Here is an 18,050-nt window from a genome sequence, read left to right as displayed (position 1 = left end):
AACTCATCCATGTAGTGCGGGAAGTCTTCCCTGTAACCACACAATGGAGACAGTACTAGATGCTCTCCAGGTCATTTCAAATATTGAAATTATATGCATCTGTTTTGAACATCCACAAAATAATAAGTATAAAGAAACAGATAAGGGCCCTTAGAATTCTTCCAGTAAACATATGCATGGGTTTTATAACATCTGTAGCAGCTTCTGAATGGCCTTTTGCATTTTTTGCCTGGAGTCTGGCCAAATTCCAGATAACTGGCCTTTGAATAAGCAAAATACTCCTGTATTATTACAAAGAACCTACATCCCATCTTAAGAATACACTGTAGAGTTCCTGCCATGGCACAGTGGGTTAAGAATCTGACTGCAGCGGCTCCGCTAACTGTAGAGGTCCAGGTTCGATTCCCAGCCCAGTGCATTGGATTAAAAGATCTGGCATTGCCATAGCTGCAGCTCAGAGTTAATCCCTGGTCCAGGAACTTCCATATGCCAAGGGGGTGGCCATTTTATTTTATTTTATTTTTTGTCTTTTAAGGCCACACCTGTAGCACATGGAGGTTCCCAAGCTAGGGGTCAAATCGGAGCTGTAGCCGCCAGCCTACACCACAGCTCATGGCAATGCCAGATCCTTAACCCACTGAGCAAGGCCGGGATCAAACCTGTATCCTCATGGATACCAGTCAGATTCGTTTCCACTGACCAGGATGGTAACTCTCAAGGAGGCGGCCATTTCCCAAAAAAAAAGAGTGAGTTCCCGTTGTGGTGCAGAAGAAACAAATCCGACTAGTATCCATGAGGACTCGGGTTCGATCCCTAGCCTCACTCAGTGGGTTAAGGATCCAGCGTTGCTGTGAGCTGTGGTGCAGGTCGCAGACGCAGCTTAGATCCCGTGTTGCTGTAGCTGTGGTCTAGGCCAACAGCTGTAGCTCTGATTGGACCCCTAGCCTGGGAACTTCCATGTGCTGCCGGTATGGCCCTTGAAAGACAAAAAATAAATAAATAAAATTTAAAAATTTTTAAAAATATAAAGAAAAAAGAATATAGTGTACTAACAACCTCAGAAAGGGCTCCTCTGAATTTCAGAGAAAACCCCAAAGTTTCCAAAGTAGGAAAGGGCCACAAGCTGAGTGCTTGGAATAACCACGAAGACTTAAAGCTGGGGGCGCAAAAGACAACTGCCTCTGCCTGCTGCTGTGTTTTATCAGCTCTTCACAGAATAGGAAGCATTAAGGTTGGTCAAAATATAAACTGCTTTACACCCCTGTCTTATCCTCTGTCCGCTTTATACAGTATGTTTCCCTGCCTGACTCCTATTTGAATTTACTAATCCTGCCAAAGGGATCCATGTACCACCCCAAACATAATAAAAGAACTGATGCTACCACATATTTCCAACAGTCAACACTTCATCACAACCAGTACGTTCTAAAATATTTTATCTCCAAGTTTATACCATTGGTTAATAGTACAGATAATTAATTTTGAGTATCCAATTAGTCCTGGTAGGGGAATACCCCTTACTTTAAAAATTTTTTTTAATTTTATCTCTCTTTTTTTTATATTTTAGGGATTTTGAAGGTCTCTAGGAGCAACTAGAAAATGTTTAAAACTAGAGCCATTTTCTGGATATAATCCAATTTTTTTCCTATTTTTATAAGGTTGATGTAAGAAAATGTTTCTTGCTTTGTTTCTATATCAGCTTTATCAATCACATTCCCGGAGACCCAGGAATGTCAACAAAGTAACATTACGCCAATTATGAAGTCCTATAAAAGGATACATTTGTTTGTTGTATGTTTAAGCAGAAGATCCTGAGGCTATAGTTAAGTGCAGTCGAGGTATTACAGACTGATCACACTACGTTGGTGGTTATGTGACTTAACTTCACAAATCAACAAAGAGTGGATTTTCTACTGCTTTTCTCCATACTGTGACTTTGGTAGCTGAAGACTAATTAAGGGGGTTTTATATATGTTTTATCCTTTATTTTAGTGGTTTTGTACAACTCTCTGTTTTAGAAAAAGACTTTCCAGGACAAGCCTTCTAAAAATTAAAATAAATGTCTTTATTCCCTCTTCCTTTGGAAACATGTCGTAAATAGACAAAACGGGCTGGCTGATTTGCATAAAGATAGAGAGCTGCACGCTGAGATTTTCAATTCCTAAAGGCTAAACTTAAGCATGAAGGACTTGTTTTATTTTATATAAATTAGGCGTAACCCTCACAGTGCTGAGGAACTGCCAATTCCTCAACCCACTCAATGTAGGCAAAATGTGGTCATCTCCACTGCCTCAGTAGGTCGGGAATAAATTCAGATCCAGTAAACACTAGAAGCCTCTAACTTCAACTTTCCAAAGTGCTCCCTCAGCACTGCAAGTGGTGTGTACTTTGAAGGCTGTCTAGAAATACAGCCCAAATACCCAAGGCAGTGTTTTGATAACTGAAACCATGGCAACAGCCAATAATTGGCTGAGATATGGAGAGGCCAAGCCTATGAAACCCTTTTTCTACTTCTAAGAGTGATTTTAGTCACATCCATGTTAGACACAAGGGAATACTGGGAATTCCGTGGGGCACCATGGAAGACAGAATAAGACACTTTTATTAACTGAGAATGTCTTCTACCTTGCTTGTCGGATGAACTCCTGAAAGTTTTCCGTATTCACCCCATCTTCCTCTTCTTCCTCAAGTTTCTTCTTCGATTTCTTTTCAGCCATTTGTTCTGTTTCCTATCCAGTCCCCAACCCCACAGAAAAAAAAGATAAAACTGACTCCCGATAAGCGCACACTTCATCATCTAGTTTCATTACCCTTAGGTTACTTTGTCTTTATGGTAAAGACATTAAATTCCTTCATGTACTTTTGCCACCTATAAATTTAATGTATTATTTCTGCCATTATTTCATGAAATGTTTGGGTTTCCAAGTTAGAGTCGCAGAATAAATACAAATTTTCATCACGTTTCTACTTCTTATTCAGGTATCCGAGTGAAAAAAGAGCTTGGCAATGTCTGTGGTCACACTTGAAGCTTTGACAGTATGACAACTGAGACACTATTTTGTTACACATAGGGAGTAAAAGCTAGGTCTTGGCAAAACTCCTACAGCAGCATGCAAACTGAGTAAATTCTTTACTTATATAAGACATAAAAAAATTGTCAATAGAGCTGGAGTAACTCTTAGCTGTGGATTTGGTGTGTTAATATTGTATTGCCCATTCCACACATTTTATAAAAGCCATTTGAATTTTCAGGCCTTAACTTTCTCTTCTGAAAAATGACCATACTTCCCCTCAACCTCTAAATGACATTTTAAAGCATTCTGAGACCTCTGGATAAAAGACGCATTGCAGCTATTCTAACTATATACTATTCTAACTAAATAGTATATTTTCAGGGCTTGGGTTGTAAATGAAGTCACTATCTAAAATGTTCTAGAGAACAACTCTCTCAGGTAAGACGACTGGGTCATTATATTAAATCCACAGTTCAAATCTGCTCTCAAATAATCAAGTCACCAATGTCTAACAACAATGCAAATTCACACAGCCCAAGATTCATCTCAGGTGCAATAGCACTCAAAAGGAATATGTATGCCTTTTGATGAGACTGAACTATGGACACTGGGGCCTCACAAATAAGTAGCTTTTCAGACCAGCCAGAGTTTGGAGTGAGGTCCTACTCCCCCACAGGAGTCACACACAGCACATGATGATGCTAGAAAAGGAGGAACCTCTCCACCCAGCTGGACAGAGCTTTCCGGCCTGTTTCTGACAGTGTGTGGCAACCGAAAGCACAAGACTAACAGCTAAACTGCCTACCTTGTTGTACACAATGATAAAGTCACCCAGCTGGTGGGCCAGGATTCTTCTGCGTTCCGGAAGTGCCAATCTTCGACTGGGTAATACCATCCTCACTGAATGTTGGAGGTTACTTGATGCTCGCTTGAGGAAACGAACCACTAGCTCCTATAAAGAGTCATTGGGGGAAAAAAAAACAGGCATTGTGCTAAGCAACAAAAGATAAGCTACAAAGGGATTATACAACAGAGATACAAGAAGAGGTATACTATACACTTCAACAAATAAGATCCAGAGCAAACATACTAGGTATAACAAGGCTACAGTAAGATAAGAAAAAAACAGAACAAGGGTATCCTCTTCCCTTGATCGGCTGGCAATGAGAAAATCCAAATCAAATACGTATGCAAATAACTATATAATAAAGCAGCAGCTTTAAAGCACCACAATTCATATCTACATGCTGCTATAATAATTCAAAGTGCACCTAGCACTTCTAATAGGGTGATCAGAGAAAGCTATTTAGGGAAAGCAGCACTCAAGCACAGTCAGCAGAAACTAAAACCGTGGGGACAGATGAAGTCATCAAAGGTGAGAAAGTAGAGGAAAAATACAGAAATACGGACACTCGAAGATAGGAAAAAAGGAAGACGATTCAGAAACAAACAAACAGCAACAACAAAAACAAACTATGGCAGAAACATCAGAAATGTAGAAAGAAACCCAGGAGAAAGTATTGTCACGGAAGCCACGAGAGGAAGGCTCCCACATCACAAACCTCCCGGAAGCTGGAGGTGGAAAGGAGCACAGCCACTTCCAGCAGAGTCAAGGGAACAGAAAGAAGAGTTAAGAAAAGAATGGATAATAAATAGACATGAAGAGTAGAAACTCCTGATTTAGAGTTTAGTGATGAAAAAAAGAACTGTTACTATGCTTGAAAGGTGAGAGCTTTTTATTTTACTTTTTTTCTTCCCCAAGAATAAGGGTGCTTTCAGAGTCAGGGGTTGGCAAGGAGGGCACAGGGAAAGGTTGTTAAAGGTAGAAGGATGCATCTCACTTCAGATGGGGCAAAGAATTTTGAAATCTGAACAGATACCGGCCAGATCATTCATAAAATCACAAATGCTTCAAAGATTCTGTGAGGCCTGGGGTCTTAAAGACAGTCCCCTCATACCCCATGCCCGCAATGCAATAAAATTCCTGATGTTTTATTTGGATTTGGGGACCTTCTACTGATATGCCTTCTGTGAGTTATGTGATGAAGAATTCTAATGCTAACCTGGATCACAGAAGGCAATTCTACACCTACCTTCCTCCTGAACAGACCACCGCCACAGTAGTCAGGTAATGGGGCAGAGTCTGCTGTCTAGATATATTTTTAAAAGGGAATGCAGAGAACTAAGTTTTACAGTGATGATCCTAAATATTCTTATGAAAAGCCTTACAGAAATCCTGTGTGAATTCCAAGCCAGCAGTTGCAATGGTTATCCTCTTCTGAGATCTTTTTTCTTCTTGAATTTGATTTTGGTTCATTGTCCTTTGGTGCCAATTTATTCCAACATAAAGAAATAATCTCATAACCAGAGGGTTGGATTTCATAGTTCTACTCTGCTCTTTTACTATAGGGTGGTTTAAGCTGTTATATTAAAACATTATTTTTTCACAGTGGATCAGACAAAATGACTCTCAAAAAGGCAGTTTCAATTTTCCACTTGGAAAGAGCACAGCTAACATTTTCCACTGATGGTTGAAGAATTATTCACAACACACAAGGTTTTATCTCTGGGCTGTATTGGCTACTTTAAATTCACAAGTTGTTTTCTGGGATATCCATCATGTTTTTATAACAGGCCTGGCATACTGTATGCCTCTTATATGTGGAGAACTGCAAATTACAGTAGGATCACTGAGTTGGACAAAGGATGCAGCTTTCTCAGACTTAAAGGTCCCTCTCTTTTTAGTGGTAGATCCCTGTGGCTAAAAACGCTATGGAAGGGCCATGGCTTCTGTAAATGCTGACCTTACCAAAGAGCTTGAAGCTCCCTGTCATTCTGATCCAAAAAGAGAAACCTTGCTAGTATATTAAATTTTAGGCATGTTGAAATGACTGGTACATGATAAAAAATAGTATACACAAAGTTTTTTTTCCCCAGGAATCTAAGAATTTTATAAAGTTATAACTAATAATGAGAAAATGTTAAAAGGAAGGATGGTACATTCTCAGAGGCCCTGTGATAAAATGTTAACTTTCAAAGAGCTAACTTGACCCCTCAGAATAGCAAATAACCTTATAACCCACAGAAAGAGTGAAAGAACAAATACTGTACAACTGTAACATCTGAGTTTAAGTTCCAGCTTCACCACATACAAGCTATAGGACAACAGGCAAGTTATCCCTTTTCTTGAGGTCTTTGCTTCCTCATCTGGGAAATGGGGATGATCATGCCCATCCCAAAGAATGAATAAGACGGGAAGCTGTTGGGGAAGAACTCTTCCAACTGTTATTTTTTTCCTAGGGCTCTGCATCTAATGAGCAATCAGTTTCCATTTTCAGAATGAAATAAATTGATGTGATGAACATGGCTCCAGATCCAAGATTTATTTCACATCAAAGTAAGAGAAATCTATAAACTATACTGTGGAATAATTCTTTTTTTTTTTTTTTTTAAGTGCCGCACTCAAGGCATATGGAGGTTCCCAGGCTAGAGGTCAAATTGGAGCTATAGCTGCAGGCCTACACCACAACCACAGCAATGCAGGATCTGAGCTGCGTCTGCAACCTGCACCACAGCTCACAGCAACACCGGATCCTTATCACTGAGAGAGGCCAGGGACTGAACCCGCAACCTTATGGTTCCTAGTTGGATTCGTTTCTGCTGCGCCACAAAGGCAACTCCAAATTCTTTCACCAGAAGCATATTGTTCTTTACCCTAGTAGGGAGGGAGGGAGGGAGGAAGGAAGAAGAGAAGGAAGAAAGGAAAGAAGGAAGGAAGGGAGGGAGGGAAAGAGGAGGGAAGGAAAGAAGATGAAAGAAAGAGAAAGAAAGAGAGGGAGAGAAATAGAGAGAGAGAAGAGCAAATAAAAAGGTTCCAACAAGAAGAGCCTCACCATCTGTTCATCCTCTTTGGCAGCCCAACTGGCACTGCACGTCTGACCTCCACTGTCTTTCATCAGGCGAATTTGAACATGCTGGAGATAGGCAGAGAATGCTACTCGGGCCTGCACTTTGCTACAGAAATCCAAAACAACATCCCGTTATAAGACAGAATGGTGCACCTACCAAACGGTGCTTGCCTCTCTCAAACTGGCCTTTGAGCATCCTTCTATTAGGATGGCTATGAAAAACGAGGCCCATCATCAAACAGTCACCAAATAAAGATTCCTCCCACCCAGTACATGAGATTTCTTTTTTTCTATTTAAGGGGTCAAAGAGGAAGAATCCTACTTATTTTCTCATTATTACCATGGGGGGAAAAGATCAAACAAAAATAGAAAATCACATTCCCTACTCTAATACCTTATCTCTTTGTACTTTTTAACAACTTTCCTGGGGAAATGGACAGAAAAAATATTAAATCTTCACAAGAACCTTTGTATTAATATAGAAAGATTTTTCTGCCCTGGGGGCCCTTAAAAACATACTTATCAGTAAAAAGTATGGCTTTTGCTATGGCAACTAATATTTCTGGTGTGCAAAAGCCTCCAAAGGAGGAAATAGATAAATCCTCACAAAAGAACTTTTGAGACCAATTTTTAAGGTCAGACTTTTCTCAACTATAAGCCGGGAGTGGCTGGAACCCAAAACAAATGAATGAGGTCCAAGGGAGTCTGGCGTAGATGCACTGACAGGCTACAATGAGCCCCGATGTTCTGTGGGAAAAGGAAACCCACACATAGAGTCGAAAGCACCCCAGTGACATCCCTGAAGAACCCAGCTGATTCCGGCTTGGTGCTCTGTGTTGGAAACAAGGAAGCCTGATCAAGCTAGAGTCAGAGTAGAAGGTCAGAAGTACCAGAGCAACACTGATGACTTTCACTTCAGCTGCTTATTGCAGCAGATCTGTTTCCTTTCAGGGGAGATTCTGGTTACTTTAGCCAATCAGCTTCTGACACGCTGGCCAAAATTACATCATCGGAGATTAGGGCCCAATGCAAACTCTGTTTACAATCTTCACACATACAATCACTGAATGCTTTCTATTCACTGTCCCCAACGTTAGGACAAAGAACTTGTCCAGAGTGAACTGGACATCCCAGGAGGGTCTGAGGCTGGCTTCCATGTGAGTGCTAGAGGGGCTAGAGGGGAAAGGGGTCAGGCTGGGGAGTAGCTTTGCTTGTGAAACTTTAATACATAAGCTCTTCCCAACACGCAATCGGGTAAGGCTCCATCTTTGCTACTAACAGGAATAGTTTATGGGAACATATATGATTTTGAAATTTATATTTTCAAATGTTTCTCAGCAAGGACAATACTTAAAATCCTTGTTCTGGAGACCACATATCACTTGCCCTTCAACCATTCCCATATGCTTCACCTCCACAACAACTTATCTTCAAGTTAAAATAAGACTCAAGTGATAATAAAAAGACTCTCTATTTTGGTCAACAAATTCATTTGCAATATAATGAGACAGAAATGGCATGTTTAAGATACCTCCAAACATAACAGAATACCCAGTTTTATTGATTATTTCTCTAATACTAAAATATGAAGGTCTTTTGGAAAAGGGAATTATTGCTTAGAAGTTGAGATTTCAATCATCATTTTGTTGCAAATCATTGTCATAAATCAAATCAGCGAGTTCTGCCTTTTCCATTTCTATAAACCTTACTAACAAGATCTGCGGGATGTTAACCCGGAGGATGTCCCTAAGGTATTAGACACACTGCTCAGCTAGTCATCTGCAACAAATAAACCAAAAAAATAAATAATTAAAAGAACGAAAACTGGAATGATTTACACTGAAGACACCTGTTTTTAAAAAATAAAAAGCCCATGTGGATTCTCAGTGTACAAAATACACAACTAGAGGCCTGGAGTCTTAAATCCTTGCTCTGGACCCTCCCCAGATCCCTCACAGATGCCCCACAGAATGATGGGCAGCTCACAGTTTGAAAACCACTGATTTACATTAACACACCCTACAATCCTAACAATTTGCTAATTGAAAGTGAGACCCATAGATTTATGAACGACTAATTTATTTCTACAACATCTTTAGAGTGTTACTGGTGGGAAGGACCTGAGAATAGAGTTCAGTGGTTTTCAGAGTTCTATTTCAATTCAGTGGACTTCTTCTTTCCCCTCCAGAGAGTACAGTTTGAAAAACCCCATCCCTGGCCTAACAGAAAAGGAAACTAGGCCTTAGAGAAGCTCTTTGACTTGCCTGTGATCACACAGCCAAGTGGTGAACACAGAAAGCCAGAGCCAAGTCTTCTGAGAGAGCTCAGCGGGCTCTCCCCTAAGGCAACTATGCTCATTCTCCATGAACCATTCCCACCGTTAACTCTACCTCTCCCGTCCCCTTTCTCTGATGAGTTCCCACTTTCCTTTTGTTCATCGTCAAACTCTCGGACCGAGTGAGCTCACACTTGCTTTCTTATTTCAACTCACAATTTCTCTTCCACCCACCAAGTCTACTCCCTAAGTCATAAATGCATGAAGTCTCTTTTCACGCCTCATCCTAACTCGGGCTGCCTGAGGCATTCTATACCGTGAAACTCTCACCTCGGAATTTTTACCGTACTGCCCCCTCCCCGTTTTATGGCTACCTCTCTACCTGCTTTCCTGGTCTTTTTACGATTAAACATTGGTTTTTCCCAGGCCTCAATTCTCCTCCTTTTCTCCTTACCTAGGCTTGCTGAACCAAACTGAATTGGACAAGCTCATCCACTCTGAAGTCTTAAACTATCAATTGAATAATCCTGTTCACCTCTGACTTTTAAAGCTGTGTTTTCATCTGTCTACTGTACTTCTTCAACCCAGAGCACTTCCACCTCACTGTGTCCCATAAAAAACACATTATTTCCATCATGAAACCAACTCCTGTGCTCCTTATAGTGACTGATGGCAGTACCAAGTTACCAAATTTGGAAAATTCAGTCTCTTTGGGGTTCTTACATCTCCAGGACCAAGCCCTGTCAATCTGAACTTGCAAATTTCATTAACTCCATCCCATTCTCTCCATTCCTACAGCCATGGCTCTGGTCAGGGCCGTCATCTTCCTAGCTCTGGGCTACTTTAACAAGCCCCAACTCACCTTCTACCTTTATTTAGCAATCATTATCCCACAATGCAACCAGAGTTTACTTTCTTTTTCCTTCTTTTTAGGGCCACACCTGTGGCATATGGAAGTTCCCGGGCTAGGGGTCAAATCAAGAGCCACAGCCACAGCAACGTTGGATTCAAGCCACATCTGCAACCCATGCCACAGCCTTAGGCAACGACAGGTCCTTAATCCACTGAGTGAGGCCAGAGACTGAACCCGCATCCTCATGGACACTATGTTGGGTTCTTAATCCACTGAGCCACAACCTGAACATCTGGAATTTACTTTTGAAAGCAAGATCTGACCACATCATTCATCTGCTTAAAAATTATCCATCTAGAAAAGCACAGGCTCCTCTAATGGCCCTTTATGATCAAATAATGTCCAATTTCTTTTGGCCTCACCCACAGCATGTGGAAGTTCCTGGGCCAGGGACTGAACCCAAGCCATAGCTGCGAACCTACACTGCAGCTGTGGCAACGCTGGATCCTAGAACCAGGCCGGGGATTGAACCCATGCCTTAGCAGCAAACCAAGCCACTGCAGAGACAATGCTAGGTCCCTAACCCACTGTGCCACAGCGGGAACTCTGACATCCAATTTTTAGCCTCACTTCTTACCACACCCTTCTCTCCATGTAGCTCTACGCCACTAATTTGTATTTCTCAAACTTGCCAAGCTCATTCCAATTTCAAGGTTTTTATACTGCTGTTCTGCCTGGAATATTCTGCACCCCGCACCCGGTATTCACATGACTTATTCCTTCTCATCATTCAAGACTCACCTAAAGGTTACCTTTCAAAGCCCAAAGCCCCACAATCTAAAGAAACTTTCTGTCCAAATACACTCTAAGACTACACCCTATTTTACTGTCTATATGCACTTCTCACTGTCTGAAACTACCTGCTTCTTGTTTCCTATCAGTCTTGCCACTGACAGACTGTGAGCTCTGTGAGCCTGTCTTGGTCTCTACTGTAACACTATCCAAACCAGGACAACTCCTGCTGCACAGCAGGTGCTGAGGGACCGACTGAATGACTGACTGTCCTCTCGGCCGTCCATGCCTTTATTCCTCTCCTAGCACTCCCATACTTGGCTGTCACCTCCCAAATCCTGAAAGCCAACTCATCAGTCAAGGCCTGGTCCAAATATTGCCTCCTTCCTAATGTCTCTCTAGAACCTCCCAGGTGAGACCAATCTCCCTTTTTCTGTGTCCTTAGAGCCCCTTGTTCATTCTGAGACCATAGCTCCCATTTCTTGAAGTGTCCCCGCACTAACCCATGAGCTGCTTGAGCTCCTTCTCTCAGTTGTGCTCTATGTGACTGACACTAAAACCTAACAAGTATGTGTTGAGCCAGTGAGACCTGGGTTTGTATCATAGCTCTATACCTGGGACAAGCAACTTCTCTAAGGCTCAGTGTCCTTGATAATAATAATATCAAATCATAGTCATTAATTCACAGGATGCTGTGCTGTGCATAAGAAATGAAAAATGCCACCAGCACAGTACCTGGTACACAGAACAAATCAGCTGTTATCAGTTTTACTATTGTAATTAAAAAAGATACAGGAGTTCCCGTCGTGGCGCAGTGGTTAACGAATCCGACTAGGAACCATGAGGTTGCGGGTTCGGTCCCTGCCCTTGCTCAGTGGGTTAACGATCCGGCGTTGCCATGAGCTGTGGTGTAGGTCGCAGACACGGCTTGGATCCCGCGTTGCTGTGGCTCTGGCGTAGGCTGGTGGCTACAGCTCCAATTGGACCCCTAGCTTGGGAACATCCCATATGCCGCGGGAGCGGCCCAAGAAATGACAAAAAGACAAAAAAAAAATAAATAAATAAATAAAAAGATACATACCTAAGATTGCCATTATCTTGCAGAATCTGCATCAGGTTAAATTTAGGCTCTGGCTCTTGAGTCTCGATTTTGCAGCACTGTTCACCTTTGTTATTCCATTCAGGAACTTTCATAGCATTTTCTTTGGGTGAATTTTCTACCATGATGGTCAGTGAGGATGTGTACTTGGCTTGATTTTCTCCAAGAGACCCTGCAGATTCCTCCTGGGAAGCCTCCTGTTCTTCATCTTCATTGTCTAACGCAACTTCTTCCTCCTCTTCACTCTCTGTCTCAGTTTTAACATTCATTTCAGCTGGTTGGGTAATCACTAAATGCGAAGAATCACTAATGTTGCTGAAAAAAGGATTAAATTTTCCGCTCTCCCAATACCTTCCTTTTATCTTTTTAGTAAAAACCCACTTCTAAATCAGACAACAAATAATGCACAAAATTAAGAGCCTACACATACCCTTCTCCAATGTTATATATCTCAGTACCAACGGCTCTCTCACAACTTAATGCAAAAGACACTTTAGCAGAGTAAAGACAGTGTGTTAGAGGTTTTTAGAGGGTGACTTTCAAAAAGGCACAAAGAGGAGTTTCCATCGTGGCTCAGTGGTTAATGAACATGACTAGCATCCATGAGGACGCAGGTTCAATCCCTGGCCTTGCTCAGTGGGTTAAGGATCTGGCACTGTCGTGAGCTGTGGTGTAGGTGGCAGACGTGGCTCAGATCCCACATTGCTGTGGCTGTGGTGTAGGCCGGTGGCTACAGCTTCAATTTGACCCCTAGCCTGGGAATATGTCTCCATATGCTACTAGTGCAGCCCTAAAAGACAAAGAAAAAAAAAAAAAAAAAAGGCACAAAGAGAAGAAGAATATCTTTCAATTCTATGTTTAAGCATTATCCTCCTCCTTCACTGCATTGGAAGGTCTATGGGGACAAGGAACTTACCTTTTTTATTCACCAGTTAAACCCCAATGACTAATGTACCTGATACATGTAACAAACAAATGAAAGAAGGAGGGGAAGGAAGAAAGTCAATTTGTCAGTGACAGATCTGTAACACTGGAGATTCTAGGAGAGAGAAAGAAATTCTCCTTTTCCTGTTCATGTTTAAAATACCTACACCATGCAGCAATGTCAAACAATGAACTGGATTTAATATCAAATCATAAAAAACCCGAACCACAATGTTCAGGGTTCCTTTAAACTTAAGCCAACTATCAGGTAGTTAAATGATGCTGGAATAAGAGCAAAAGCCAAGATGCGCGTGCTTCGGATATTCTTCAACACAAAAAAAGTAAGCATATGTATGTGATCAGGCAGGTTGAGATTCATTAAGTGTTAATTACAAACCTAACTAATTAAGACGCTGATTAAAATCAGTCTGACAGGACACATGGTGTTTGGTGAAAGCTCACCAGCAGGTACCTGGGTATTTTGGCCTCATTGCCCTCAATCTGCCACTCCGTCGTCTACGTTTTCGCACCTCCAAAGACAGGAGCTTCCTTTCATAGAGAGCAGCATGCAACTTGGCCTTCGAATTCATACTCTCTACCTTCAGTTCCGGTGCTCCATCAACCACCATTCTGTGGGAAAAAGCATGGTAGCTGGAGCCTTCAGAAAGTTCTCGCCTTTATCCCAAGGCTAAGCGTGGCAGCACTCTGTGACGATGTCAGGCATGGCTGCGCTGGGGACTGGAAGCACTGGGATCTATGTCAAAAGCTTCGCTAATGGCCAATCTGAATTTGTTAGTGTTCTGAACAAAAATGTATCTGAAAACGATATTTAAGCATTTTTAAGTACTCAACAATACCGGCTGACTATTCGTGGCAGAGATCATAGTAAAGTGCTACCCGACACCTATGCCTTAAGAATGACTGAAGATACTGGAAACACTGTAATTCTTAAGCTGGGTGATGGCTAGAGGTAAATGTATTGTTTTATCCACTCATTATAACCTATTTAGAATTACACAACTATTTTTTGAAGTATACAATATTTAATAAAAGCAGATTTAGCAGAGGTTGAGATGGAGAGGAGTGCCTGAGAACCTGTGAATATGGTAGCACAGAGCTGAAGGAGACTCACAGGGCAAGTGTCTTCGTGCCAAGTCACCAAGACCTTGGGACGCAGCAAGTCCCGAGCTTTCCAATGTGAAGGTCTTCTTCCTTAGAGCCTACATACATCCAGGAGGAGTTGGAGAGAGGTGGCAGGCCTCTCCAGGGGCTGAGTACAGGTCAGGAGTTAGGGTCAGAGCCTCAGGCAAAGGAAGGCAGCAGACGCGGGATAAGGCCAAATTCCATCGGACCATGGATGGGGAGAGGGGATGGCCGCGGCGGCATTAGCCATTAGTTCAAATAAGGCAAATCACAAATTAGGAAAGTGAAAGGAATCAGGCCCAAACCAGACAAGGACTGGGCAGAGGAGCAAGCAGGCAGAGATAAGCAGGTCACCAGAGACAGAGTTCTTAGCTGTTGAGTCAGAAAAGACGTATCCAGGTTAGTGCCTGAAAGCAGGCAGCCAGCTCTGTACACCCAGAACTCAGGATCTGACTGCCTGGCTCTGACCTCTCTCTCTTCTGATCTCTTTAGAATGCAGAGCACATTCCCTTTGAGGTCCAAAGTCGTCTTCGTTCCTCTGGGAATTTTCAGTCTCTGAGATGGATGGAAAGGCTGTGTCTTTTGGCCCATTTAGGACTTCTAAGGACTTCTGGGTGGATGGAGTGGATAGTAAACATTTCAGAGGCCTCCTCTCCAGAGCAGGAAACTGAGCCAAGAACAGGGAAGATCCTGACACTGGGGTCAGAAATGGGAAGCAAATAAACTTTAAAAATAGGAAATTCCCTTCTTGGCTCAGCAGTTAATGAACCCGACTAGGATCCATGAAGATATGGGTTCAATCTCTGGCTCGCTCAGTGGGTTAATGATCCGACACTGCTGTGAACTGTGGTGTAGGTTGCAGACACACCTCAGATCCCATGTGGCTATGGCTGTGGCGTTGACTGGCAGCTGTAGCTCTGATTTGAACTCTGAACTTCCATATGCCGCACATGCAGCTCTAAAAAGCAAAAAGAAAAAAAAAAAACAAACTTAGTTCAAACCCAGCTTACCACAGTCCCAGCTTCTAAATACACAGCGTTGTCAAAACAGACTTTTAGTCAATTAAATAATAAAGAAATTAAAAGAACTCTAATAATTTAGTGTGGCCCTAAAAAGAAAAAAAAAAAAAAGTTTGAACCCATCTTATCACAGTCGTGGCTTCTAAACACCAACCCCCACATATACACCATGTTGTGAAAACAGATTTTTAGTCAATTAAATAATAAAGAAATTAAAACAAATCTGATAATTTAAAATAACAACTATAAGCTTCTAAGGAACTCTCAGCAGACATATAAATCACAACTGTTATAAGGGAGGGAGGTAGAGAATGTTGGGGAAAGTGCAACCGATAAAAAGAACTACAGTTCTAGGAGGGCCAGGCCCATGCTTGCCTAGTTTCTCCCTGAGTCAGTGATGCTTAACGAAACTGCTTAGCACACACCCAACATACCATAAAGACTTCTAAATTAATAAACAATTGAGTTCCCTATAAATAAGTTGTATTATCTTTTATTTATATTTTTTCATTTTGTTTTTCTAACACTTTATTATGAAATATTTAAACAAATAGAAAGGTTTAAACAACTATACAATGACCATCCATATACCCACTGCCCAGTTTCTATAATGACTATTTTACTATATTTGTTTAATCAAATATATACCCAATCTTCTCTTCTTTTATACAACCATCGATCCATACACACACACACACACACACACACATTTTTTTTTTTAGGGCTGCAGGTGTGGCACATGCAAGTTCCCAGGCTAGAGGTTGAATCGAGTTGCAGCTACCAGCCTATGCCACAACCACAGCCACGCCAGATCCGAGCCATGTCTGTGACCTACGCCACAGCTCACAGTGACACTGGATCCTTAACCCACTGAGCAGGGCCAGGGATCAAACCTGCATCCTCAGGGAACTAGTCAGGTTCATTTCTGCTGAGCCACAATGGGAACTCCTAATCCACCTAGTTTTTATAGCACTTCAAAGTTGCACACAGACATCACTGTGCTTAAACACTTCAACACTCAAATCATTAGGATCTAGAGTTCAGTATTCATTTTATAGGGCTTTGGGAGTTTTTCCCCTTCTCTTTCTTTCTGAGCTAAAAACTAGACACAGTGAATTATTTGAATACTAAATGTCCATACATCCATTTGATAAGTTCTGACAAATACCTGGGGCTATATAACCCAAACTCTCCCATATTATCCCCTCAGAAAGTTCTCATGCCCCGTGCCAGTAATTCCCTCCCTCACACTCCCAAAGGAAACCATTCTGATTTTTTTTCATCACCTCAGGTCTGCCTGTCATAGAACTTCATAAAAGCGGAATCATACAGTAGGAACTCTTTCGTGTTGTTTCCTTTCATTCAGCATGTTTTTGAGTTTCATCCATGTTGTATGTACAGTATGTATCACTTTCCATTGCTGAGGATTAGCCCATTGTATGAATAATTCACAGTTCATGTAGCCCCCGCCACTGGACACTTAGGTTATTTCCAATTCCATAATATTATGAGCAATGCTGCTATGAACATTTTTGTACAAGTCATTTAGTAGTTATGCTTTTCATTTTTTCTGAGGGAAAGATCTCAGAGTGGAATCTCCTAGGCTAACAAACTGCCAGATTCTAAAGTGCTTGTATGAGTTTATGTCACCGATGACATTTTTTTTTTCTTTTTGGCTGTACCTGCGGCATATGGAAGCTCTGGGGTCAGGGATCGAATCTGAGCCACAGCTGCGAACTACGTCACAGCTGGCAGCAATGCCAGATCCTTAACCCACTGGGCCAGGCTGGGGACTGAATCCAGGCTCTCACAGAAAACAATGCCAGGTCCTTAACTGCCTATGCTACAGTGGGAGCTCCTGCCGGTTAAGCACATTTTCATAGGTACATTGGCTATTCACATATCTTCCTTTAAAAACGTCCAAACATTTTACCCATTTGTAACTAGACTGATTATCTTATAATTACTTAGCTATGGGAGTTTGTTATATTTTCTAGATACCAGCCCTTTGACAGTTATGTTTGATGAATATCCTCACTTAATCTATGGCTTGCCTAGTCATTTTCTTAATAGTGTCTTAAAATAAACCAAAATTTTTAATTTTGAGGAAATCTGGCTTATTATTTTTTCCTTCTTGCTTATTGCTTCCTGTGTCATGGTCAAAGTTTTGCCAAGCCCCAAATTGACAAAGATGTTTTCCTCACAAAGTTTTATAGTCATAGCTTTTATGTTTATGTCTATGAATCACCTCTAATTTTTGTGGGAGATAGAAGTTGAGGTTCTTTTAAAAAATACAACATCCGATTGCAGGCCCATTTGTTAAGAAGTTTCCTTTCCCTACTGGATTACTTGAGGCCTTTTGTTTAAGGGCATATGGTCCTATTTCTGGGCTCTTTACTCTGTTCTACCGATCAATTTGTCAGTTTATCAATTCTGCCATCTTATCAATGAACGATTTTGGACTTTTTTTTTTTTTGTCTTTTCTAGGGATGCACCAGCAGCATATGGAGGTTTGCAGGGTAGTCTAATCAGAGCTATAGCTGCCGACCTACGCCAGAGTCACAGCGACACGGGATCCGAAGTGTGTCTGTGACCTACACCACAGCTCACAACAACACCGCATCCTTAACCCACTGACCAAGGCCAGGGATCAAACCCGCAACCTCATGGTTCCTAGTTGGATTCATTAACCACTGCGCCATGATGGGAACTCTCCAATTTTGGACCTTATTAATTTTCCTTATTGTTTGTCTTTTTAAATTTGACCTGTCCTTTATTATCTCCTTCTTCACCTTACTTTTGGTTACTCTCCTTTTTCTAATTTCATAAAATGGAACATTAGATCACTGGTTTAGTACTATCTTCTAATAAGAGCATTTAAAGCTACAGGTCACCTCCACCTTCTTCAACAGTACTTTAGCTGCATCGCACACATTATAATATCATATTATCATTCAGTTCACAATATTTTAAATTTTCCTCATTATTCCCTCACTGACCCATGGATTATTTAGAAATGTGTT

At 41.5% G+C, this 18,050-nt stretch overlaps 1 protein-coding gene across 1 annotated transcript in view; it reads right to left on the bottom strand.

Moving 5' to 3' along the window:
* TTLL5 (tubulin tyrosine ligase like 5) overlaps positions 1-18,050 on the bottom strand; it is a 267,739-nt gene that overhangs the window by 144,741 nt on the left and 104,948 nt on the right. Inside the window, exons 19-23 of the mRNA XM_021099539.1 lie at positions 13,338-13,495; positions 11,924-12,230; positions 6,908-7,028; positions 3,820-3,966; positions 2,626-2,729 (exon numbers count right to left, since the gene is read on the bottom strand). Coding sequence (XP_020955198.1) covers positions 2,626-2,729; positions 3,820-3,966; positions 6,908-7,028; positions 11,924-12,230; positions 13,338-13,495 — 837 coding nt within the window. The remainder of the gene's footprint in view (positions 1-2,625; positions 2,730-3,819; positions 3,967-6,907; positions 7,029-11,923; positions 12,231-13,337; positions 13,496-18,050) is intronic.

The sequence above is a fragment of the Sus scrofa genome, chromosome 7, assembly GCF_000003025.6.
Source record: "Sus scrofa isolate TJ Tabasco breed Duroc chromosome 7, Sscrofa11.1, whole genome shotgun sequence".
Classification (NCBI taxonomy): domain Eukaryota; kingdom Metazoa; phylum Chordata; class Mammalia; order Artiodactyla; family Suidae; genus Sus; species Sus scrofa.
Note: the sequence above shows the minus strand (reverse complement) of the source record. Positions and strands in the feature narration are given on the sequence as shown.